The sequence below is a fragment of the Dryas octopetala genome, chromosome 1 (genome assembly GCF_963921425.1).
Source record: "Dryas octopetala chromosome 1, drDryOcto1.1, whole genome shotgun sequence".
In the NCBI taxonomy this organism is placed as follows: domain Eukaryota; kingdom Viridiplantae; phylum Streptophyta; class Magnoliopsida; order Rosales; family Rosaceae; genus Dryas; species Dryas octopetala.
The window spans coordinates 10,640,486-10,667,394 of NC_141366.1; the positions used below are offsets into that span (position 1 = coordinate 10,640,486).

A 26,909-nucleotide genomic window follows, 5' to 3' on the forward strand; every position below is an offset into this window, starting at 1 on the left:
ATATATGTTATATATTTATTATTTTTAGAGTTTACGGTATAGACTATAGGGTTTCCTTTAAACTTTAAACTTTAAACCCTAAACCTTAATACATAATTTCCCTATTAGAAGTTTATAACTATATACTATACCCAAGAATTATAATAATTTTAGTATATAGTGTTTAGTGTATAGATTATAAAGTATAAATAATATACTAATTTTATTATAAAATGTATAACTAAAATTATATACTAAAACATTATTATATATATAGAATATAGGCCATAGGGTTATATAAAATATATTTTAGGGTCTAAAATATAGCTAGGTTAACATTAATTTTATTATCTAAAATGTGTGTAAAAATGTATGTAAAAATATGTGTAAAAATGTGTATAAAAATGTTAAAAAAGTGTATAAAAATTGTATTAAAAGTAAATATGTATAAAAATTAAAAATACATATTAATTAAACGGTTCAGTCCAGTCCAGTCCAGTTCTGTGAAGTGCAAAACTAGAATCAGAATTGGATTGGACCAGTCCAGTCCAGTTTGGACCCAGTGTTGACCAGTTTTGGTCAAAGCGATTTTTTACGGTTTTTTTTCCCCTGGTTTGATTCGGTGCACCCGGTTCCCGGTTTAAATGCCCACCCCTAGTTCCAAGCAAAATAGGAAGGAAAGAGAAGAAAGAGAGTCTGTTCTGGCCCGTCTGGGCTTATGCATATAAGTTTGGTTAATGGGCCTTTATGGAAAAATTGGGCTTAGGCCCAATGTTTGTTGGGCTTAGGCCCAATGTTTGTTGGGTTTCTTTCCTTTTCGTACCCATTTGGATTTTGGAGGGAAACCTCCACAAATTTCGAACGCAAACAACCCCAAAAAAGAATATAAAACGCACTCGGCACTCATAAATAAATAAACAAAAGAAAAAATAAAATAAAATAAAAAAGCCAGAGTAGGTGGGAATTTATTCAAATGGAAAATAAAAAATAAAAAAAATAAGAGAAATTCTCCAACTCCAGAGTTGTGTACAAAGGGAAAGAACTACAACAGAACCAACCAATCAACAACCAACAACTACACCACAACCACCTAGCAGACTCCAGAGGAGGGACGATCAGCTATGTCGCAGAGCAGCGGAAGCGTCGGTGGTGGTGGCGGCGGCGGCGGCGGCCCCGATTTTGATTTACCGGACGAGATCTTGAAGGTGATACCGAGTGACCCCTACGACCAGCTGGATCTGGCGCGAAAGATCACGTCGATGGCGATTGCGTCTAGGGTTTCGAAGCTGGAGTCGGAGAATGGGAGGATGAGGCAGAAGCTTCATGACAAAGATAGACTTATATTTGAGCTTGAGGAAAGGGTGTCGCGCCTCCAACATGCTCACCACGAGGCTGACTCCCACTTGAGAATTGCCCTAGATGACAATGTAAGAGTTAAAAACCCCCCTTTCTCTTTTTTTGTTTTTTTCTTTTTTCAAATTTGAAATTTGGGAGTTTTACTAAAATTTTTGTGGGGATTGAGGGATTTAAACTGGTGCCTTGTTGTTGTTGTTCCTTTTTTGCTGTTAATTATTTGTATTTTGGGTTTCATTGAGTGGGAAATGGGGGACTTTGAGTAGTTGAGTTAGGATACTGGATTGTGGTTGTAGATGATAAAAGTGTGAACTTTTCCCCCTCTAGTGAAAGAAGGCTTGTAATTCTAGTCAGGACTCAGTTGAGATACTTTTCATCAGAGGGCTCTGATTTTGACAATTATAAATTCTGATATTTAAAAGTAAGAAATGTTCAGTTGTGTTTGGTATTTAATGTTCAATGACTGGGAACTACAGGTTATGCTTGATGGATGTATAACATAGAATGACTGCAACTATTAAATTTATAAGTTTGGTGTATCTACTATAGAGAATAAATTTTCTTCTTTTAACTTTTGGCTCATAATTGAGGGAAGAATAGGAATAGAAATGAATTAGTTTTTTTCTTCCTATTTAAAAAAAATAGAATAGGAATAGATATCTTTGTTTTCCCGCACTGGTCAATAAAGTTCTTGAAATCTCAGACAAATTTACTAGGTACTAGTAATAGAAATGAACTAGTTTCTTCCTATGTAAAAAAGAAAGGAACTAATATTTTTTTTTATATATATAACCAAACAGAGGAAAATAACATAACTTTCTATTTCATTCAAATTTTTCTTCTTCTGCACAAAGTTACCAGTTCTTCGGGAAAAAAAAAAAAAAAAAAAAGATCAGCTGGAATGGTAAAGCAAACTTAATTGTGGCTTTACTTTTATTGTAAGCGGAATTTTTATATTAATCTTCTCTTTTGTATACTAAAGATTGTTGTATAATGCTGAGAGACCAAAGTTGTAATAATTCATTTTTTATAATTAACATGCACATGTATTTCTTTCAATTTTGCTGATGAAAAATTAGTAATTAACTAATACATTGAACTCAATTACATTAAATGGTCGTATCACTGCTCAATGAGGTGGAGGTATCTGGTTTTTGTTGTTTTGATTTTCCTGAGTCTGAATGTAAAATGAATAAATAAATAAAATAGTAGTATCCAAGATTCATTTATTATTCTCAACAATTGGAATTTCTTGTTCAAACAAACTTGCATTAACTGTGCCTTTTTTACATTCTTGCTATTCATGAAGGTGAAACTTTCCAAAGAAAGAGATTCATTGGCAATGACTGCAAAGAAGCTCAGCCGTGACTTGGCGAAGGTGTGATTTTTTATTTGTTTTAAGTGGAAGAGTTTTATTTTTGTTGTTCAAACTTGTAAGCGTATCCTAATTTATGCTCTGTTTATCTTGAAACTTCTTGAATCACAAAAGATTTTACACATTCTGAGAGGAATTTGGATGGCTTTTGTTTTTCATTGTTTATTGTATTAATATTTTTTCCTCATGTTGACAGTTGGAGACATTTAAGAGACAACTGATGCAGTCTTTAACTGATGATAATTCACCTGTAAGGATTTATAGTTACCTGTTCTTTTTTGTATCTTTGGTAATTAAGTATGTTGCTTTTCTTCCTCTCATGGAAGTTTTGCATGTGGAACTTTGTGTTCTTAGATTTTTTTTTTTTTTTTTTTTTTCTATGGAACTCATTAGCAATATTTTCTCTTTTACAGAAAGATGATACTGTTGATATTCGCACCATTGACCAATCAGTTCCAAAGGCATATCCTGATAAGGGTACTGTTTATTTGACTTGATCGAGTTTTCTAGAAATTCTTTTTTCTGTGGTTAGGAGTTCTAATTTTGTTTCTTATTGTTGCCTTTGATTTGGTGGCCAATGTGCATTATTTCCTGCAGATGAGGAGACAAATGGCTACACAGGACAATATTCCTCAAGCGGTTCTACAGAATTGGGGAACAAAACTGATGAAGGTATTTGAACCTGACTCTACTGTCTATGGATCTCTATCCTGCTTGTGTGTGATACACCTTAGAATAAGTCACAAACATTTTAGAAGCATTGTTATCATGCATTTGAGAAACATATTTATAAGTAAATAATAAATTCATTATCTATTTCTAAGCAATTTTTTTTTTCTTTTTTCATGCATCCTATGCTTAGTGATTATTGATTGTACAGACAACTCTGCGGAAAATTAATACACTAGTCATTTAAATGATGAAAGATCAGAAAATAGCATAGTACATTGACACAGTAAAAGGTGGTCTGACATAAATGATTCTACCAAATTAATTTTCTAGACCTTCAATAATTTCACATCTTCCTCTACCAAAAAGAAAAAAATGGCATTGATTTACCCATAAGGTGTGTTATTGTCGTAAATTGTATTGGTTTCAAAGTAAATAACTTTCTTATTACTTAATCATCAAGGTTCAAGAATTATAATCAATGGTTTAGTTTTAAATCTTGATTTTGAAACAAGAATGAAATGTAAATTGAAAATAAGCTTGTAAGTTTGCAGTGATAATATGTGGTATTGTAAATCTTCACAAAACTCTCTCTCTCTCTCTCTCTCTCTCTCTCTCTCTCTCTCTCTCTCTCTCTCTCTCTCGCTTGCATGGGGGATTATAAAATGGTAATGAAGGGTTTTGTAATATTGATCCTTTTGAGTTTTGGACAGGGTACCGATCCATAATTAATAAATTCGGTGGGTTTTGCGATTTTGAGACTTTTGGTTTGTTTTAGAGGGTACTGATCCATAAATATAAAAAGTTGGTGAAAACATGATTGTATCTGGCTATTTCTACATTTATACATCATTAGCAAAATACATTTCTGTATTGGAAATCATCTCAATTTGTTACTATTAAGTAGCAATCTCAAATATAATGAGTTTTATATTTTATTTTTATGCTTAGAAACATAATTTTTGGTCGACAGCCTTGAAGAACACTGGGCAAAGATTTTCTCTGACTCCGTATATCACCCCACGGCTTACTCCAACTGGAACTCCAAAGGTTATTTCAACAACTGGGTCACCTAGACAGTATTCTACCGTTGGATCGCCTCAGCAAACCTCTGGTGCCACATCTCCCACAAAACCCCCATATGACGGACGGAGTTCACTGCCTTCATGGTCATCAAGCCAGCAGTCATCAGCAGCAAACTCTCCACCTCGTGGACGTTCACTGCCAGGTCTGGAATAGTTATTGCTAATTTCCTTATAATTTGAAGAACTCCTGTTAAATTTCAATGGGAACTGTTGATTCTTTTGTGGCCAATCCTTTGCTGCAAATCTGAAATTATCTATCAAACCCCCCCCTCTCCCCCCCTCTCTTCTTACTCCAAAGTAAAGTTTTCTGTATATTTATACAACAGTCTGTTGTAGTTGATGACTATGGATGAACGCTCTTTTCTACTACGTTGAATTTAACTTTTGGCATTTAAAACTTTTCATCTTCTGCATTGTAAATTGGGTAGGTCGCACTCCTCGAATTGATGGAAAGGAGTTCTTTCGTCAAGCCAGGTACACTGCTATTAATACAATTCCAACTTTGACTGATTTGTTGCAATAGTAATGAGGCCCTTCAGACTGATTTAAATATATTGTAATTTAGGAGTCGCCTATCATATGAACAGTTCAGTGCATTTCTGGCTAACATCAAGGAACTAAATGCTCAAAAGCAAACTCGAGAGGTAAAACACTAGTGCATTCTTTGATTATTTTCTAAATTGATTAAACCAAATATCGATCAGATCCATTGATTACCAAATTAGTGAATGGTTTGTATACATTTTCTTCCAGGAAACTCTAAGGAAAGCAGAAGAGATATTTGGGACAGATAATAAAGATCTTTATTTATCATTTCAAGGATTGCTTAACCGCAACATACACTAGCATTCGCAGTATAGTTGCTTGAAAGGTTTATAATAATCAGTACGTCTATCCTTAGTCTCTCTCTCTCTCACTCTCTCTCTCTCTCACTCTCTCTCTCTCTGTACACATATTTGCCACCTTCATGCAACAATTTTCAATGAGGCTCCAGACATCATTCCTGTTATGAGTTGCATGAGATGGCAATCCCTTAATGGGCTAACATCAAACCTGCTTTGACTTCTTAGATTTACTGTCAAGTCTTGACTGCCTGCTCGGTTCTTTTTAAATAAATTCTGTTTCTAAATGTTTGCAACATACCTACCCATCTCTGATGTAGTGGAGGTGAAATGCTTTTGAAGCCCTTAAAGGAAGACCTTTAAAATCCATTCATAGACGAAACTCTTAGAGAGACAAATAGTATTATTAAAAAGGGTAATTTTTGTTTTACACATAGAAGCTTACTTATAGGCTACAGAAACTCTAATTTCTGTAGAAATAATTATCCGAAAATAACCATAATTAACAAGACCATAATATTGTAACATGCCTGTGCATTTTGTCCTACATTAGTTTCATAACTGAAATTTTAAATATTAAATTTCAAGAGGCCCTTTTGTGTAGGATAATAACAAAAAATAGTTTTCATTGATTTTTCTAATTCGTGATTGTGTCATATGGGTTATATGCCTTGTAGTTGTAGCTTTGCACAACTTTAAAATATAACCTTCTGAATTACCCTGAATCTTGAGTTAATCATCACAGTCGATGCTAGTCAACAATCAAGTTCTTTTTGGCAGGTTGTGCAAAAGTCGTCCACAGCTCCTTTCCATGCATGATAGGCTGTGAATTGAGCTTGTTCTGAGCTGCTTTGAGTGGAAGGTCCATGGCTCTTTCTCTGTGGCATATCATTTTTCGAGATGTAATCAACATCAAGTTGAGTTTCAGCAAACTAGAGTAGGGTTTTGTAGGGTTTTGTAGGCTTTAGTATGTCATAGAATGCAGGAATGCTGTGTATATAATTGCTTTATTTTTCAGTAACCTGCTTGGTTATTTAAAATACAATTAATTGTCAAATTCATGTTGTGCTCCCGTTGTGATAATTGCATGTGCAAAAGTTTCTTTAGCTTGAGTGATTATATGATGAATCATTAATTTGGTGGATGGTATTGCTATTTTTATCTGTAATTTCATTTCAGCATTATTCTCCTGTTTGGTTTATATATGAAATTAAGTACAATCTTTAAGTACTGAAAAATGAGAAAGCATGCCTTTAATTTGAGACAAAGGGAATAAAGTGTTCTTCACTGTGCCACATTCTTGGGTTGGGGAGTGTTGCCTTGTTGTGTGCATGAAAAATATTGATCTTATGCTGTTGAGATCTTTGGAAATGATAGAAAATATCAGAAATGAAATCGAAAATGAAGAACTACACATTGTAAATAATTTATCTAATATAGCATTGTTCCTAAACATAGTTTTAGCTTAATCATTTAGGTACATAGCTTAAACATAGTTTTAGTGTTCTTGTTCGTGTTCCTAAACATAGTTTTAGCTTAATCATTTAGGTACATAGCTTAAACATAGTGTTCTTCACACTACTGTTAATTCACTTTCTCCCTTTTCCTTTTTTCTCAGATCTTTTTTTGGCTTCAATAATATCTTTCTATTAAATTACAAATATCAGAATAGCATTTCAATTTTCTTCAAAAGAATGAAGAGCTAGCGAAGCTATGAGCATAATTAAACAACTTATCCATCAAATTTCCTTTCTATACCTATTTTATTGACTCCTCTCCATCCCTCTGATATCTTCCAAAAGAATACGAACAAGAAAAGGTAGTATGATGGCATTTGATACAAAGGAGGTCATACTTAGCCTGGAAGAAAATATGTATGTTCGGGAAAGTCTTGACAAATCCATGGGAGAGGATCTGCTAGCAAATAGAAACAAGAGAGGTGTACATGGAACAAGATTCTTTATTGACTGGTAAATGATGGGAAACAAGAAAAATGCTGTGGTGATCTTTTGCTCCAAAAATCTGCCTAGAAACATTTCCAACCAACATGCGCGTTGCTCCAACATGAACATGTTGGACCAATGACCATGGTCCAATTGGGATGGTAAATCTCAAATGTATATGTTTTTCCTTCTCCTTTTCTGTTCCATTTTCATTTGCAGTCCATCCTAAATTAACTGACATGTTATGATAATAACTGTGTTAATATCTCAATGAGAGACGCACTAGCTTGAGCTGTTCATGCGAGCATGGGTAATTGACAACCGTTGATTGATAGTGATCTTACACCAATCAACAGTTCAAGGCACATGGACAATTAACGCAAGCATAACTCATCTTCTTTGATAGAAGTAGCACATGAGGTATTTTACCATAATTTAGTGGCATATGCATAACAAATGAAACTTTTCTCACAAATTTGATCCGTTGGCTTATCACATCATGAGCATCCAACTTCAATCTTGTAGTGCTATAAATCATAATATGAACTTCTTGTGTTTTTTGAGTTGCATATATTCATGCTGATATAGTTGAATGAATTTTCTTAGAGTATAACTTGAATTTTGTTTATTTAATAGTTGCATATACTTTGTTAGTATGAAGGATAATTAGATTATTTATGCAATATGTAAAACAAAATTAGAGAAGAGAATTACAGACTCAAGGGATTACCTTAAGATCTTATAGACTCTCAGACTTTAGACAATAGTGTCTAGATTCATTTTTTCTTTTCATAGATGTAAAAAAAAGAGAGTGAGCTACTTAGTGAGGACTAGTTGCATTTCACATATTGCAAGTGGGTGTTAAGGGTCAGGGCTAGCTTTGCTGGTTGATGGGATGGAAAGGTTTACCAGAGGACCTGATACTCTATTTATATGTACTGCACTGCACTGCCTACAAATTCTTGAATTTTATCTCAAATTTTCACTTTATGTGGCAAATAGCAAGGGAAAGAGATAAAATTGCAGGCATAAGGGTCCCCAAAAATGCTCTCTTCACTCATAGTTGGATGATAAAACAGGTCCCCCCAACTTGTTGTCCCTTCTGAATTCTCCATATCTTATGAGACTGGAGTTGGTATGAAAGGAAAGCCAGGAATCTTTTTTAAGATAACAAAAGATCATGCAAAACCTGTTTTGAACCAGATACTCCCTTCAAAATCAGAACTCAGAATAATAACAAACAAGAAAGCAGAGCTATGCTTCATTTCTACTTCAGTGCGTGACAATCTTTGTTGCTTAATCTCACCCCCAAACCCCCCTTACCAAACTGTTTAGAAACTAAGTGATGAGGGTTATAAATCAAGTAAAAAGAATCTATATTTTTAATTAGTTTGTATGAGAAACTTCTGTTCTTTTTCATCGAAAAGGAAAACTTTTATTCGTTTTAGCAAACACAGCACATGCACACAGATATTGAAAAGTAAACATGTAGTTATGAATTTAACTTTATAGAGGATAAAACTAACTCTTTTTCTTTTCTTCGTACGCTAAATTCCAACAAAGGCAATTTAATTAACTTATCATTAATCATTAATCATTAATCATTTGAATGAATGATTAATGAAAACCTCGTGAGCTGGATCATTTTATAAACCAATCCAATATTCTTTGGTTTATATGATTGGTTTAAATCCAAATAGAGGTGAGAGCCACCAATATAAGTACTAAATTTTAACCTAAAATGCTAAATTTTAAAACTTCAAAATGACAACTTTTTTAGCATATATGTAAGTTTGATACTAAAAGATCAGTAGAGATATTAAAGATGTAGTACACATGTTCATCTAGAATTGAATCGACTGATTTTTATTTTAAAAACCTTAAAAACCGACAACCATCCAATGATCCAATTGGACTTGTAAATCATTGAATAGATTTGTTGGTGTTGGTGCACAGCCGCAATGGGGCAGGCATCTTTATAAAATTCCCCATCGATCTTACATAAGGGGTTGATATATACACATGTATATATTCCTTTATGGTACGTTTTATAAAAAAGCTAGCATTATAATGTTTTTCATGAAGACAAGGAAGCAATACATTTTTGCCATTTTACAAAAGATAAGTTCTAATGATCTAATCACAGATAGTCAGGTACATATATTCACGCACACGCAATGTTAAGAACCATGTTTGATTTGTTTGCCTAAATTAAGAAAAACAATAGGAACCTTCAATTCCAACATATGTGACTAGAAGAACATGTTCCATGGTCGTGCAAATTAAACTAAGCAGCTTCCTAACCACGAGGACATTTGTCTTGTCCCTACATATATATTTGTGTCAAAACAAAGATTGATCCCACTAGAAGCATTCACATTTGTAATCATCAACCTGAATGAGGGTATTTTTGACATTTTACTATGTCATGAATTGCAGAATGAAATTATGATGGGTAAGTAAGGGAATTAATGGGTCAATCTAGTTTGGGGTATATATTTTGTACTTGATTTGTTGATGCAAAATGGTACAAGGCCATGTGGTAGATTCTTGGTCTATAAGTAGGCTAGATCTTTGGTAGTACTCATGGGTGTACAGCTTTAGACAGTATATGAGAATAGTATTCACATGAAGCCCTCTACCTATTTCTCTTTATCAGGTCTCTTCCACCTTTTCCTTCTAACTTCCATACATTCATATTTACTTTACCTGTTCAGATATATATATATATACTCCTTCCATATACTATTTTAATATTAAAATCTGTCTCTCTCTCTCTTCCTTTTATTACTGAATAGGCCTAATATAATTTGGCTATAGATTATATGAGAGTGATTTCTAATAACATTCTAGATTAATCCAGATGATCATATCCAATGAATAAGATAAGGATCACAATTTGCAAGTTTTGTCCTTTTGGTTCGTGGTCTAGAATATTTGATTTTGAAAATAAAGCATACAGTAAATTCCAAAAGAGTGTTTACTTGGGTTGTTTCTTAGAGACAAGTTTTCACATATACAATCCAAATATGAAAAAAAAAACTTTATCGTGCTAAAGTAATTGAGTAACCTTACTTTTCTTTTCTTTTCCTTTTTTTTTTTTAAAATAGCAATATTAAGAATCTCAAATTTGTAACCCAAATAATATATCAATATTTCATTGATTTATACATGGTTCACTCTAAAGATTAATTATTTCACAACAAGTAAAATATTGATATGTTGACACATCATTTGAGATTTAAATTTGGGATATAAATTTGAGATCCCTAACATTATTGTAAAAAATATATATATACAAAGAAATTAGTTAAAATAGAACTGTTCACTTAAATTGAGAAATAATACATATAATAGTTAAAAGGGAAAATATTTTATGCCCTAGTATGACACATGCAAGATATATGTGCCCTAATCTGATATGACAAAATTATTTTGCACAAATCACATTAACTTGCCACATCAGATCAATATAATTATTATTAAAATACTATTTTACCCAACTTAATATTTCCCCTCTCTTTTATCTCCTATTAAATCTTAACCATCAAATTCATTAAAATAAAATACAACGATTTTTAAAGAAAACCTTCAATGTCGAGGACACTCTTCTTCCTTCTGCACTAAACCTTCAACGTCAAAGAAATCCTTCATTTTTATTTTCAGCCATCAAACCCAATTAGAATCATCTACTGCATTATCTTTAATTTCTTCATTCAACAATTTGCACCAGATTCATACATCCCCTATTGTCTTGTTTTGGTCAATTCATCCATCCCTTATCAAAGCTGCGCGCATGCAATTCTCTCTCTCAGTCTCTCAGCTTTTCTATCAAATTAAATTCTACCAAATCTTTAACCTGATTTCTTTTAAAAAAATATTGAAGATCGAGGGGGAAAAACTGGAATCAACCAATTCTCTTTCATAGAATATAAATTCAAACACTACAGATTATCTATATATGATAAAATGATAATAAGAAATTTTATTATGAAATAGTTAAGATTTAAAAGAAGACGTACGACATTGAGAAGACATATATAGGTTCCCCCTCCACAGATGTTCAACTGGAATTTTGGCTACCAAAACACATCATTTTGAGGCTACCAACTTTTCTTAAAAAATGGCCATTAGATCTTGTTTAATTAACTTATGTGGTTAGGATTGAAAGAATATGATTAGAAAGGAAGATCAAATAAATAGAGAGCATTCAGATCCATTTAGATTTTGCAAGATTTGAATAAAGGTTAAAATAGTCTTTGTATAAGCTTATGCGGCAATTTTATGTTATCAAAAAAAATACACAAACTAGCTAGTAACATACACAACTATATTGAAATCAATAATTTATTAAAATGATTGGTCAAAAAAAAAAATTTATTAAAATGAATCCCAATTCTTAGACAATCAAGCACATAGTTATACACTGTCTTTGCCAAATTCATAGCTAGCATAGTTAATTACTTAATTAACAGCACTTAAATTAGTTAGAAATTAATCAATATTAAGAAAAATGTATACACAAACTTAATTAACAAATGTTTACGCGTTTACAGCCTCACAAAACAGTACAGAGTGAGAGAGTTGATGTAGTTAGCTATGCTAATTAGCTCGAACCACCTATTTTTGTCTAATTAAGCACAACGTATGTCTGGCCAATAAAAAAAAAAAGCACAACGTATGCCACCCGGTCAGAACAACTTGCCTAAAGGCCAGTGCACTTAACTTACCCCACATTGCTATATATTTAAGCCTTAAACACAAAGCCTCACTATAACACAACCCACAATCAGGTCCTAAGCTCCCATAACTCCCCTTCTCCATGGCTTCCATTCCCCACCAATTCTACAATGACTACACACTCCCTACGGATTTCTTCGGGTACCCGACTCCGGCGGTGTCCGGAGGAAATGGTTGCGGTGCTGTTCTGAGTGGAGCAATGTGGGGTACTGGTACTGAAGAAAACTTACTGGTACCATTTTGTGATAATGGTGCAGCTATTAATAATTTTGATGATGTGGTGTCACCGGAATCCGACATCTCGTCCTCTGTTATGGCGGCTTCGTTCCCGGAGCTACTCGGGGTTTTGGAGGATGTTGTGCCTGATGCATTTTTGGAAAATGGTAATACGGAGTTGCATGGAATTGCTGCAGGGATTAATAGTCAGAATTTTGGTGGAGATCATCATCAATATCAAGTGCCATATAGACGTGAGTCTAGAGAAGAATGCTTTGGATTCAATATGGCTACTGGTGATTTTAAGCCGCTTAGCCTTGCCCATGCCCAACAAAACTGGGTATGCTAATATTGCTAGCTAGCTCGATCATCATATATATATATATATATATATATATATTCATGGGCTTCATTAATTGTACATATTGTGTTTGATAATGTTTTAGCTTGTGCATATTAATTATATTCATTGGTGTACAATTTGTTTGTATTGTAGGGAATTCAAGGCAACCTGCAGAATATGCCTACAATTGATCAAGATCAGTCTAATATGAAGGTGGGAAGGTATTCAGAAGAAGAAAGGAAAGAAAGGATTGACAGATATTTGAAGAAAAGAAACCAAAGGAACTTCAACAAAACCATTAAGGTCTCTTGAATCTTGATCTCTCACTCTCATCCCTACATGAAAATTATGAAATAGATGATATTGTGCTTATATCCAAAACAACGTTATTTAAATTTAAAATATTAGTACAAAGAAACATAGAATCCAGACTCGATCCTCAAAATTAAATTTATATATGGTACACAACCTTTTGCGCGCATGCCTTTGTTTATTGTTTAACCATTCAATATATAACATATGCATATATAATTTACCCTGTATATAAACTCATTGTTCTTAATTATGGTTCTATGCATGTGTATATACACAGTATGCTTGTCGCAAAACCCTAGCTGATAGAAGGGTCCGAGTTCGTGGGAGATTTGCAAGGAACACTGATCAACTCAGTGATCGTGATCATGATCATGATCATCAGGAAACAATGGCAGAAGCAAAAAAGATTGAGTCCAATCACACAGCTACTAATTGCAAAGAGAGATCAGATCATCAACTGTTTTGTAATAGTGCTCCTGCCGTCCAGGTACCTACTAGCTAGTACTAAATACAACTATACACAATTTTGGATCGATCATTACATTAATTTTTTTTATAATTGAGCATTTTCACGCATGCATATGTTATATATTATGTATGCATGCCATTTATATAAAATGATGATGATGTACTTATTAAACTCCTTAATTATTAATTTACAGATGAAATATGACGTCGAGGACGACTGGCTGCAAGAGGCTATGACAAGCCTAATGTACTTACCTTATGGTACTACTACTGCATGCAGCTATTAATTAATTAATGTCTAATTCAAACGTAGTAATCGATCATAATTAAGGAGATCAATGTTAATTAGTTTGAACTTTGAAGAAGGCATTTATTAATTGTAGAAGAAGTAGTACGATCTAACAAGCTAGCTAGCTAATTACTAATTAGTGTTTGTATTTGTAATATATATATATATATATATATTAATTGGTCCACGGCTTTAATTTTCAAGGTTCATCGTTTCTTATATATTAAGTGTATAAATAGTCTTTGTGGCACAAAGATTATTAAAATCGTGATCTATATACCCATGGTTCGATCGGAAGAACCGTTAATATTGCTGCGATGAAAACCATGCATCCATACGTACTTAAGTAGTGTTTGTAAGAGGTGCATGCGTACGTGATTTGATTAAAGAGATAATTAATTAATTAAGGACTGTATTATTGATCCAAAATTTCTTCAATATGCCCAACACACTGACACACTGACACTGTATTAAGCTCCAAAAATATATATATAATAAACATGTGGAATTATTCCATGTATTGTTATATGTCGGCCCACCCAGCCGCCGCGGCTACCTACATACTATATATATGTAGGTATGATCGTAATTACTATGTGACATTTTAACATGGTATTATAGTTTCACACAAAATTGTAACACATATAAAATGTTTAAAGATCATAATATACCATGTAATGTAATGTTGCATGCACATATATAGAAAAATTCTTCATATATACATACCGATATTTGACCAATTTAAACTTTTACCAAAAAATTTCGGTATTAATATGTGTGATTTCATTCTTTATATACCCAATAGATGACTCATTACTACTTATTCGATGTGAGATTAAATATATGACTCATTGACTCTAATCTAATTCACTTTTCTCCAGCACGTAACTAGATTTCCAAGGGCATAGAACACCTACCTAGCCTATTACTACCTAATCAGCCCCATAAAAATAGAATTGATTGCAGCCTCAATCACAATTCTTTCTTTATAACTATCAACTTCAAGTACCTAGTGGTGTCATTTTCATTACAATATTCCCCCACCAAATCTCAAAATACATCATCACGTTCATGAATAGAGATATTAGGATTCTAGTCTTCACTACCTTTGGGGTGTGTTAGTCACATTCTTATCTATCTGGAAGCTATATATATAAGAAGAAAATCAAATATAATGATAGCATATATGGCACTTATTTTGGTCAACATGGATGGAAAGTGAGATCACATATTTGACGACATAGTACTTTTCTTCTTTTTGTACGTTATATTAAAAAAAAAATGAATTTATACTAATTCTAACTTATTATTTCATTCATTTTCATTATTTGAACTAACCTTAAGAGTTTGACAACTTATATAGTACATTTATCGATTAACTACTATATATTAACATTAACTTTTAGTAATATTTCCCCATATAAATTCCCTATGTTCCTCACTAATTAATTTTCAGTACAGCTAGTCATTAATTAATTTTTCATTCTTTTGATGAATTAATTTTCTGCTAATCTATATTAACCTAGCTAACCAACACATGCAACGCAGCATTCTCTCTCTCTCTCTCTCTCTCTCTCTCTCTCTGTCACAAAATTTTTTCCAGCAAATTAAAGAAAGAAGAAGAATATATAAATAATGCTCAATTACATTTACATCCACACCAACTACCATAGGGTGTATTTCAAGTTGCTCCATGAACTATAAAACATTCAAATTCTCTCATTAACTAACAAAAAATATACGGAATGGTCCATCTGTTAGGAATTTCGTCAAAAAGACTGTTAAGTGTCACGCTGAACGTAGTTCATTTAGCCTCCTTAAACACTAATTCTCATATTATCTAACAAAAAATCAGCCTTTGTACTGTATAAGATTCAATTTGCAATGGAAATCATGGACAAAACTATTGGGTGAGCAGAAAACCCTAATTCTAATGGTTAAATGCGTTGTTTTTGGCTTTTAGAACAAAAACTCAATTTTTTTAATTTATGGGGACTTACAGCTCTATTCACAAAAGGGGAGGAAAGTGGTGGTCCCATATCAGAGTTAGGTGCCACATGTCATCGTGGAATGGGTGAGAAATTATTTTTGGGTCAAATCCATTTTTACCCTCTATCAGTCAATGTCACGTCATTAAAAATTTCAACTGAACTACGTCTAGCGTGGCACTTAATTGTTCTTTTGTCAGAATTTCTAACAGATTGACCATTTCGTATGTTTTTATTAAAGAAATTTAAAATATTTTATAATTCGTTGGTCAATTTAAAATGGACCTGATGATAGATATAAATGTATTCAAGCCTAATAAATGAAGAGCTGGCCTTAATTTATGGGATGTGAGTTGCCTCGAACGTATTGAAAAATGCTTGGCCCTGGCATCTAAGGCATGGCCAAGTCAAACAAGGCAAGAAGGCTTAACTTTTTGGAACTTTTGTGCACAGCAATCAATACATTTAGGGAGATTTCACAATATTGTATATATAATTTAAAGTCTGTACAAGTCAACATGAACATGACAAGCGCAATAGGAGAATTTGAGAGTCTCTTCAGCTGGCTAGCTACTTTGTTCATGCACACTTCACATCCATCTCTTTCTCCAAAATGAATTGGGGGATAAGAAAAAAGGGAAAATGGGGTGTCACAAGCAAGCATTCTTACAATCGTAAGAAAGCACTACCTACCCCCAAACCTAAAGTCACAGAAACATCATCATATATATCTTCAGTATTCGGTGATACCCCATTGCAATACGTCGACAATGATTTCTGAAAGCTAGTATTCACATTAGGGGATGTTTTTGGAGTACTTAAAACGATGGAAATAGAGTTAATTGGTTACGAAATAGAGCTTTCATGGGGTTTCAAATTCAATGCCACTGTAGACGTACTATTTGGATGGAAAGATGTGTTATACATGTATAGATGCAGCCCCATTTTGTATCTCACAAAACAAAATGAGAAACGAGAATGAACATTCTGAATCCAAACTTCTTAAAATCAAAGTTTAATCTGATAATCATGTTGAACAATCACTAAATTTAAAAAAACTTAAAACCTTTAGGAAATAATGAAGATAGAGCTGCATGTTAGGTTGCTGATCATTTTCCTCAAATTAATTAGCTACAGATGTACCTTCCTCTGAAAAGTACAAATTCAAAGAAATCCAAATAATGAAGCACCACTATACATGAAAATTGCAAGTCATTTTATGTCCTTTGAAGGGGAGGGAAGGCTAAAGAGTATCTTAGTGGGTTCGAGCCAATAAAATCGATGAAATTGATAGTGTTAAAGTACTATTAGCTCAAACTCAATGTCATCCAGAAAGATTTGACAGTGATCATGGGCAACACAGCCACCATGGATGACCCACAAGATTAGCAAGAGGTCCACAATTGCAAAAACTGCAACCTCAGGTCCCATGGGTTGACCATTTGTACTCAAACCACAAAATCAGAATTTGAGAGCCACATAGTTCATGCAGAAATTTGGAGCAGTCAAATGATAGAATTATAAAATACTGCATGTGATCAGTTTTGTGCTTCTTTCGGTGAGGCTAGCTCTAGCTAGCTAGCTAGATGCTAAGATCGTGAAATGGATTGTAAGGATGTGACACCATATCGATGTCCCAATTATATCAAAGTACCAACAAAGTCTAGCACTAGCTAGATAGATAGAAAAGAAGAAAATGCACTATATGATATTGATGATAAGCAGGCCAATACATGCTCATACTTGTTTCTTTGCTAGAGAAGTCTATTAAAGATGTCTTATCTTGGGTGCATCTTTTCCATGTTTATCATTATTATGTCCCCTCAACGCCAACTTGCCTAATGTTGTTGTTTCTTGGCCAAAAAAAAAAAAAAAACCCCAACTTGCCTAATTATTACAAAGTGGACACCCCCTTATATGTACTCTTGGCAGGTCTTGGTATAGGATGGATTAATGCGCTTAATGTGATGAATAATGTGGAATGTAGATATCATCAAATGTAAAATTTAAATATGTATGTATTTAGATTTAAAATGCGAATAAAATTATTTATATCATTTCTCTAATAAGTAAATGGTATAAGAAATAATTAATTGAGATGGTACAAATAGTAGTATCTTTAAAATTTCAAAGAATTGGGTAACGTATTGGTCAAGATATGATGTTGGCTGAAATACCCCCATTTAGAATGGGGTGTGGGTTTGTGTGTTTTTGGACTGACCCTAACCAGAATGATGAGAAGCCTTCATAATTGTCCATTCTGGCCCATATTGATTAAGGAACAGTCCAGTTAGTGAAGAATATCAAGATTCAAGACCCCTTTCTGAGCCCTTTGTTCTCGTTCCATGTGATTGGCTGCACCAAGATGTGACCCTTAATTAATTAAGGATTTAATTAACAGATGCATGGTCGATGTAATAATGCATTATGAATCAATGATCAATTAAGTGTAGGTTTGTTCCAAAAACTCATGATTTTGATGGACCATTTGTACGAGGAGGATCTTTATATATTGGTGGCTGTCAAGAGGATTAGATTTGTTGGCCATCAATTAATGACAGCAAAAGCTTAATTAATTAAAGGTTGCCTTGAAAAAGTAATTAGATTTGTTCATTGTTAAACTAGCTAGCCTGAAAGTTGAAACTATTTCAAAATGTTACTCCACTATTTGAGATACTTAATTAATTGAGTTAGTTTCTAACTGGACTTGGACATGGGCTGAGTAGATTCGGGATATAGGTTACAGGTACTCGAGCCCGACCTTGTTTGCTTAGAGTTTGATGGACATGGGCTGAGGCCCTGAGTAATTGTGTGGGCATGTCTATTTTGTTCGATGATTGAGCCCAGATTAAAATTCAGAGATCTAAAAATCAATCTAAAATAGATCATTGAACTCATTTCATTATCGATCTACTACAATAAAAAAAAAAAAAAAAAAAAAAAAAGGAAAAGATTTGGAGCCCTCAAATTTTGTGCCTTAATATGTGTCTCAATCTGATGTGGTAAAATTAAATGATACACATCACTTTTTTTTTTTTTTAATAATTATACACATCATACTTTTATTTTATTTATAATATGACATTAAAATCATTTTTATTGAAAGACTATCTTATCCCTTTAGACTCCAGTTACCCTAATTTATTTTACCCAATTTTCTCTTCAATTTCATCTCCCCAACCCTTGCAATCTCATATTCTTAATTCATCTTTGATCTTCTCTTTTAATTCCTTAGATTTTCACTTTTTATTTTCTTATTTCATCTTTTTATATCATGTCTTATTTACTTTGTTTAATTGATTTTTCCTTCTTCTTTTTTTCGCTAAGGTTGATTTTTCCATGTTAATTGCAATTGCATATCTTGAATGTAACTGCAGGGACGGGACAAAAAGGTTGGGGTAGAAGTGGGGTGTTGGGTTGGGGCTGCAAAGAGAGACTAGTGAATGAATTTCTATACCCTCAAAATACAAGAAACCCATTACTCTATTTATTTGCTCAATTAATTATTACAATGAATTTGTTCATCAGAGGAAAGTACAATAAATTCTTAGAGAGCCTACATGATAATCCTGTTCAAATTACAATGAATTCAAGAGATAGAGAGAGAGAAGAAAAAGGTTGGGAAGAAATGGAAGAGGGAGTGAGGAAGGGGAAGAATGGTAGATGGTAGTTATATATGGTGATCTGAAGAGGTGAAGAGGGAACACATGGTGTATTTTATTTATTTAATTATTTTATAATTTAAATTTTTTTAAATTAATAAGAAAGGTTACAATGGTATTTATAAAAAAAATAATATAATAAAAAAATAATGATATATATTTAACATAAATAATATTTTAATTGGCATGACATTCCATGTCATTGAGGCACAAAATTAAGGCACCTTAGCATTACCCTAAAAAAAACTCAAAAAATTGATGAATAAAATTAGATTTGGAATTTTCAATTCTACATTATGATCACTATAAATCGAGACTCAAAAATACTATCTGACTTAGTCATCGAAGATTGGTCGGCTGATACGACACCATTCTTGAAGAACACCAGTAAGCTCAAGCATCAGCAAGCTTCCAAATCATCGATCAAGAAAGTCAAGCGAACATCCAAGTCACCATTTTGAAGTTGTTGTAAAGATCCCCGATTTTTGCATCAATACTATAGCAAGCAACTTTTGTAAAATGTTACTCCTCAATCTCTTTGGAAACAGTTTTTATAGAACTTTTTGGTTTTTGCACCACTAACTGGACTTGGACATGGGCTGAGTAAAGTCGGGCCGGGCCAAGACACAGGTCTTAAATCAAGCCCGACCTTGTTTGATGGACATGGGCTGAGCAGTTGATGTTAATAATCTTTTGTTTTGTTTTGAAACAACTTAAGATATTTATGTTGTCAAATTGTGAATCCTACAAAAAAGCATCTTATGATCGATATCAAATTATACTGTTTCAAAATAGAATATCAAAATCAAATTAGAGTATTTGCTAGCCTGCAGCTTTGAGTAGTACTGTTTTCTGTGGAGATGTAGTTGTGATGTTGTTTTCAATTCACACTCTAATATAATTTTAGGGAGTGGGACACCTGAATTGTTTCGGTTAGCCAGCTAATATATATGGTTTGGACAATGATATAAAGTGCTTTAATATATTAGTCATCTCATATAATACAATGTTATAATACGTACATACACTCACATCAGAAAAGACAATGTTATAGTACATGCATGCATGTTAACTAATATATATTAAACATGATTAATTAACTGCAAGGATGAATATTAATGAATTTATAGTATTAATGTTTGCATCGCTATTGAATTATTGCCATGATGCATGTGAAGGTGCTGCAGGTACAGAGGATGTGAACTACTTGTCTGTCTCAGATAATGGCTTTACTGTTGCCGCGGTTAAGTTATAGGATATAATATTAATAAATTTCACCTATATTACAACATATGAATTAATTACACCACATCACAGTGGTGTTATAATTATGCAAATAATTTCTCTCAAATAACCCATAATAATATTATATTATAATTAACTCATAATTAATTACATGGTTTAGAGTTTAGACATACTTACAATATGGTTAATCGATGATCATCGATCACCCCGGGTCAAGTAGAGTGATGCACGACTACATATGAAAGTAAAAAAGCAAAAAAATAAAGGTAATAATTAAAGAGGCAGACATTAATAAAGCAAGCCCATGACAATAATTAATTTATTAGAGAATAATAGATAATTAAAGAGCAGGCAGCAGGCATGCAAAGGTAGGTAGCTAGCATGACCACAAAGACTCTCCCATACTGGCCTGATGATCTACCACCATGTCCATGCTAAAAAAGGACTTGGTGGTCTGATGATTTTGATGGTGATGATGATGATTATGAGAATTGTTAGGCATATTATGATGCTGCTTGACTGAGGGTGATGATGAGGAGGTGTTTTGATCTGTTGATGAAGGGAGTTGGCCCATAATTCTGAAGTGCACCACCTCAGCTTGTGCAATGGCCAATTGGGTTTGGAGGGCATCAATCTGTTGCTGCAGAGAAGATATTGCTCCAACACACCCGTACACTGGGTCTCTCACTCTCGCATTTGCTTCGTACACCATGGAACTCACTGCATCACTGCGCTGGTGCTCTGGTAATTCCTGCAAATTAAGTTTAGTTAATTCACAACACCCATTACTTTAATCCATGGGTCTATTTTGTGTGCATGGCCAAATCATGGAGAATGAAAAAGAAAAGTCGTTCGGATTTAATTTCTTGGGAAAAAATTAATAGTTTGACAACAAGAAAATTCAAAGAAGTATCTAAACCCATATTATCTGTTGACTGATTTGGTTGGTGCAAGACATGAATATCATCAAAATGGAGACGAAATTCAACAAAAGACATCAACCAAAGGGGGCATTTATTTTCACACTCCAAATAATTAATGGTTTGTGTGGGGACACACTTATATAGTCTTATACATCCTTAATCAATTGATTCAATTCCATAATGATCAATAATTTTGTTCGGCAATGGATCACACCGCCCAAAACTAATTTTGTACTGACATTTATATAATGTTCTCGATCAAATTAATTTTACTTGGGTTCAATGAAGATTCGGGCAATTAATCCCAGTAAATTCATCAAGCGTGACATTTTAACTGAAAAATACCTCGATACAATTAGTAATGGACCAATCCAACTTATATCTTGTAGAATATATTCTGTATTTTTTATATTTAATCGAGACTAATATCATTCAATGTAGAGTTTTATACCAACTCTGCCTATGTGTATATGTATATAAAGGTTCCAGTGGGGACATAAATAGTAAAAAAAAGCTGACATTAAACCTTATATATCGTAGTCTTTTACAAGGCCACAATGGCTTACAGAAGATTTCTAATGGTTTTATCTATGAAAGATTAACTCATGGGGAAAAAAAAGGAATCTACAAGTCTATCTATATATCTTCTAATTTAACAGCAAGTTCCATATCAAATTATAGATATGTCATCGTGAAATCATGACTACGTAATATTTACTGTTTGAAATATTATTAAAATTACAATACTATTCAAAGAACATTACTTGTTTACATGGGATCAACCTCTTTTTTGGATTTATATATAAACATCTTATCAGTGTAACCCATATTCAAAAAGCAAAAGGCAAAGAGAATACATATGCAGACAACAGACTTTCTTTTTGTAAGTGTAGTACAAAAAGTAAAGAATTTGAGGACCAAAAACCTTAGCCACATCAGTTTCCAGAAAAACTACTTATCCTTTATAATCATGTATACGTAACTTGTTCAAGAAGTAACTAAAATTCTAATTAATTTACAATTACAACTTTATTTTCTATCGACCTTTGTACAAATGAATCATTAATTAGTTTGATAAAAATAAAATTACTTAGACTATTTTTAAGGATCATTTCAGAGGGCAACAAAAAAGACTAACTTTACGGATCCTTTCATTGGCCATCTCTCTAATATTCATGTAAGTCATACCGGCCAGCCTCTCTTATAGAGGCGGCTATTATCAAAATGTTTTTCTAATGACAAATGATCGATAAACAATACTTCTATCTTTACCCACTTTATTAAAAAGAAGAATGAGAATTCTTATATATCAAAGACTTTCATCTATATTTAACCACTATACCGGCCTGAAGTATAGATGGAGAAGAAAAAAATGGAAGAACACTTTTTAACCCTTTTTGAATATTTTCTTCCTAAAATAGTGACAAAGTATCAAATTGCTTGATAAAGATATAAAAGGAAGGAATGAAAATATCAAAAGAAACCCTAAAAAGTTTCTTCTACCTCGTGGAACAAGCTAGAGGATGAAAGATTTTCCTTGGAATTAAGGAACCAATAATACCTATATAGGGATTCGAATATCTACAAAGACTACAAATATATATATATAACTCATTCATTTCCATGCAAAACCCTTTATAATTAGCTGAGATAATTTTCCAATTCTTTTGAGTGTAAATAAAATAAACCTTTGCGTCAAATCTCATGAAAAAAAAATATATATAAAGCTTTTTTTTTTCATGAGATCGATTTGACGTTTTAAGTGTGGTATCATTTTCTTTTTTGTAAATGAAGTGTGGTATGCATCTCTTATAAATTAATATATAAGTAAGCTGGAAATATATATTTATATATATCAAGTTGCGAATATTGATTAATTTATGGAAATAAGTTGTTAGTTAGCTAGAAATGATCGACTTTTGCTTTTTTGTTTCTTTTTTCCTATGTGGACAAACTAAGAAGGCATGCATCTTTTCTCCATGCTAGGTAGCTATAATGGGATTCATCATTATAAAACATTAACAAAGGAAATATTAAAGTTCAACAGAATCAAAGTGCTTTACCTGCGGGTCGGTTCATATAGTATCTAATAATTAAGGTCATCTTTTTCAGAGATGGTGTAGGGGATGAGTAAGCACACCTCATCACAAACTTAGTTAATTTATCTGGCTAACAATTCAAGCATTGTTTTTATCTCCCAAAACCCATAAACTAATAACTCTTTTGTATTTTATGCCTTTTGGGTCTATTACTGAAGTTGAACCCTCAATCCACACCACTATATATATACTACAACAGTTCTGATGACAAGAACAAGAAAATTAATTAACAAACAAAAGACATGTGCAATATCGATCTCTCACAACTTCCCTCTCAATTAGTCACTAATTCTTTAATTTATTTGGAGTTGACGGCCAAGAAATGAAGTAAAGGGTGATCCTCAAACCATTCTCAAATAATTTTCATAAAAATATTGATTTGGATGTTTTTTAATACCCATGAGCCACACTTGCCCTCTCCTCTTTGAAAATGACTTCAACATACAATAAGAGAAATGTGCTCAAGAGTCAATTTACAATAGTGTTTATATGATATACAAATAGTACATGGTAGAGGATCAATCTATATGTTAGTAGTGGAAAAGTGAGTCTATCAACATTTAATTAAGGATTTAAGAGTGTTTTATGTGGCATACATTTATTGTATGCTAGGTAGAATTTTTCATGTGCTCGAACAGTCTGACTTTGTGTGTCCAGATTTTGAAGCTGAAGCACCATTGACCGAAAACTCTTATTTGAATGTAGAGTTCTAATCGAGAGTCTAATAACATATCAGATATCTCTAACGAGAGAGACAGAGATCAAGAAGAGGGTGCATGAAATTAAGCGACACATATCAGTCTAATATCTCTTATAGTACCTGAAGCATCTTGTTGACATTGCTAGCACCAAAAACCTTGTGTACACTGGCAAACTTCTGGGGCTCGTCAGCTGGAAAATAAGGAGCAAACACACAGTCCTTCGCACATCTCCTCCTCAGAAGCTTGCATGCTGCGCATGGAGACATTCCACCTTGTTTTCGACCACTCTCCTTCATTTTCGATCCCAACTTATTTGGCCAACAAATATTAACTTAAGAAAAAAAACTAAAAGCTTTGTAATTTTAGCTAGGGACCAAAAACTAAAAAGAAACCTGGATATAATATATTGGGCTAATAAGAAAATTATGGAGCTTTGAATAAATGTTGCGGGGTGTTGAGAGAGGGAGGAGAGGGGACTTGAGGAGAAGCGTGGTGGAGATTATATAGAGAAGTAGTACGTGACAGAAAATCTTTCAGGGACCCATTAAAGAATAGACTAGATTTTGTTGGACAAAACATCGTTTTTGATAAGATCTTTAGCCCCACAACAATAATATATTTTGTCTCCCTTTTTTATTTTACTTTTTTTTTTTCATACCTCGTATGTATATAAGCTTTTACATATTATTAGAAAAGATAATTAGACTTAGGTTATTTAAAAAAATAATTTTTAAATAGAAATCAGGAGTATTTTAAAATTTATAATAATTTATAAGAAAATTATTTTAATTCATAATAAAGTCATTTTAATTTATAAGAAAATCATTTTAATTCATAATAAAGTATTTTTCCGATTTAAATGATATTTCCCTCTTTTTAAAGGATATTTCCCCTTATAGAGTGTAGATGAGCTCTGTAGAGGCTGTATGTTAGATTTTAACTCAAAAAATAAAAATAAAAGGACTTAATTAAAAATCCTAAATCACTACTGGTCTTAATTTAAGAAAAACTCATAAAATGGACTGAATTTTAAGTCTCTATTATTAGAAACTAGTCTAATAGTAAATTAATTCTTCAAAGAAATGTTGAGAGCTAGTTTCAAACTGCATTCTATATACTAGATTCCATCCATAGTTCAAAACCAATATTGTATTAAGTGAAAATAATGATTTCCATTTATAGCTTTCATTACTAGGATTAATATTTAAAATTTTCAGAGTATGAGAGTTTGGTACTAGATAGATTCTAACTGCTTCCAAATATATATATATATATATATACATACTATACTCCATCCATATTCTATATGTTCGTGAAAATAATGCATATTTCTTAACCTTCTAAGCTTAATTGAGTAATGCGAGATATATATATATATATATATATGATAAGGTTATTTTATTAGACAATGTGACAATAATATAAATAGAGCAAATTATATTTTGGTACCTCAACTATACCTCGTTTTTCAACTTAGTACCTTAACTTTAAAAAGTTGCATTATCATACCTCAACTTTCATTTCATGTCAATTTTCGAAAAAAATGCAGTTATCTATTAACGTGGCAGTGATGTGGCATATGCGAACCTCAATGCTAAGCATTAACATCGCTTCTAAAAATAGCCGCATAGATGAAAAATAATAAAAAAACCAATAAAACATTTAAAAAGGAAATAAATTAATTAAAAATTCAAACAAAATCTTTTAAAAAGTAATTAAAAATCAAATAAAATATTTTAAAAATTCATGTGGCTATTATATATTGGAAGCCATGTCAATGCCTAGAGGTGAGGTCTGCGTATGCAACGACACTGCCACGTTAATAGATAACGGCATTTTTAACGGAAAATATAACGAATGTATGAAATTGATACAAAATAAAAATTGAGGTATGATAATGCAACTTTTTAAAATTGAGGTACTAAGTTAAAAAATGAGATATAGTTAAGGTATTAAAATGTAATTTGCTCATATAAATATGAACCGCATATTCAATTAAAATCAAGTAGTTAACTTAATTAATAATATCCAAATTCACAGTTTAGCAACAAGCTTGCATCCAGTAAGAGAATATTTTCATGTATATATATATATATATATAATTTTTTTTCTTGTTGCCGAATATTTTCATGTATATATATAGTTTTTTTTTTTGTCAATGATTTTCTTTGATAGTTTTACACTTTTACTAGTGAAGCTATAGGATAGTACCGTAGTAAAAAAAACAAAAAAAACAAAAAAAATCTCTAGATCGAGTATGAGAGTAGCTATATGTACACATATGTATAGTTAGTGTGTATTAGTCATTAATTAAATATAAAAGTTAATTAGTCATTAATTCTTAAATAATCAAACTAAAAGAAGATGGATATTCTAAGAATTTATTATATGGGAGAGATCGAGGACATGTAGAAGGGACAATTAATAATGAAATAAAACTTGTGCTCGATCATCTAACTTTATATGGTATGATGTATGATCTGTGGTATGTGATGTCAACGGACGTGTTGAGCTGAGTTTGAATAGACTAATCCATTCCTAGAAGGAAAATATAATTAAAAGAAATATATGTTGCTACAAGGTCCAGCCATCAAGGAATTTGGCTGCTCATTTGTATAATTAATTCAAGATCATCGGTAGATCGATGATCATATATAAATTAAAAAAAATGTAC

The 26,909-nt window shown here is 32.5% G+C and overlaps 3 protein-coding genes across 5 annotated transcripts; 2 read left to right on the plus strand and 1 right to left on the minus strand.

The window, feature by feature from the left end:
• The first annotated feature begins 1,001 nt into the window (after window positions 1-1,001).
• LOC147297701 (interactor of constitutive active ROPs protein) lies at window positions 1,002-6,403 on the plus strand. 2 transcript variants are annotated; one of them, XM_086254164.1, is made up of 10 exons: window positions 1,002-1,406; window positions 2,642-2,710; window positions 2,904-2,957; window positions 3,121-3,184; window positions 3,305-3,379; window positions 4,350-4,604; window positions 4,890-4,935; window positions 5,027-5,105; window positions 5,215-5,346; window positions 6,084-6,403. In XM_086254164.1, the coding sequence occupies exons 1-9, from the start codon at window positions 1,101-1,103 to the stop codon at window positions 5,305-5,307; spliced, it is 1,041 nt and encodes a 346-aa protein (XP_086110290.1). In that variant the 5' UTR covers window positions 1,002-1,100; the 3' UTR covers window positions 5,308-5,346; window positions 6,084-6,403. The 2 variants fall into 2 exon arrangements, with proteins under 2 accessions (XP_086110290.1, XP_086110283.1); XM_086254157.1 differs by having other exon boundaries at window positions 5,215-5,332.
• Window positions 6,404-12,068: 5,665 nt separating this feature from the next.
• Window positions 12,069-13,644, plus strand: ASML2 (activator of spomin::LUC2). Its single transcript, XM_086230031.1, has 4 exons — window positions 12,069-12,542; window positions 12,699-12,848; window positions 13,138-13,347; window positions 13,523-13,644. The coding sequence occupies exons 1-4, from the start codon at window positions 12,069-12,071 to the stop codon at window positions 13,613-13,615; spliced, it is 927 nt and encodes a 308-aa protein (XP_086086157.1). The 3' UTR covers window positions 13,616-13,644.
• Window positions 13,645-20,888: 7,244 nt separating this feature from the next.
• ASL9 (ASYMMETRIC LEAVES 2-like 9) lies at window positions 20,889-24,531 on the minus strand. 2 transcript variants are annotated; one of them, XM_086241239.1, is made up of 2 exons: window positions 24,355-24,531; window positions 20,889-21,263 (listed from the first exon to the last, which is right to left on the minus strand). In XM_086241239.1, exons 1-2 carry the CDS (start codon window positions 24,529-24,531, stop codon window positions 20,889-20,891), a joined length of 552 nt encoding a protein of 183 aa, XP_086097365.1. The 2 variants fall into 2 exon arrangements, with proteins under 2 accessions (XP_086097365.1, XP_086097354.1); XM_086241228.1 differs by having other exon boundaries at window positions 20,889-21,277; window positions 24,351-24,531.
• Between the last annotated feature and the right edge of the window lie 2,378 nt (window positions 24,532-26,909).

What these genes read in the sequence shown, in the direction of transcription:
- LOC147297701 (XM_086254164.1), top strand. Translation starts at nt 1,101, where the DNA reads ATGTCGCAGAGCAGCGGAAGCGTCGGTGGTGGTGGCGGCGGCGGCGGC. An exon ending in GGGGAACAAAACTGATGAAG is followed by an intron (nt 3,380 to 4,349) that starts GTATTTGAACCT and finishes TTTGGTCGACAG; the next exon opens with CCTTGAAGAACACTGGGCAA. An exon ending in CTCAAAAGCAAACTCGAGAG is followed by an intron (nt 5,106 to 5,214) that starts GTAAAACACTAG and finishes ATTTTCTTCCAG; the next exon opens with GAAACTCTAAGGAAAGCAGA.
- ASL9 (XM_086241228.1), bottom strand. Translation starts at nt 24,531, where the DNA reads ATGAAGGAGAGTGGTCGAAAACAAGGTGGAATGTCTCCATGCGCAGCA. An exon ending in CAACAAGATGCTTCAGGTAC is followed by an intron (nt 21,278 to 24,350) that starts TATAAGAGATAT and finishes GTGAATTAACTA; the next exon opens with AACTTAATTTGCAGGAATTA.
- ASML2 (XM_086230031.1), top strand. Translation starts at nt 12,069, where the DNA reads ATGGCTTCCATTCCCCACCAATTCTACAATGACTACACACTCCCTACG. An exon ending in CCCATGCCCAACAAAACTGG is followed by an intron (nt 12,543 to 12,698) that starts GTATGCTAATAT and finishes TTTGTATTGTAG; the next exon opens with GGAATTCAAGGCAACCTGCA. An exon ending in ATAGTGCTCCTGCCGTCCAG is followed by an intron (nt 13,348 to 13,522) that starts GTACCTACTAGC and finishes ATTAATTTACAG; the next exon opens with ATGAAATATGACGTCGAGGA.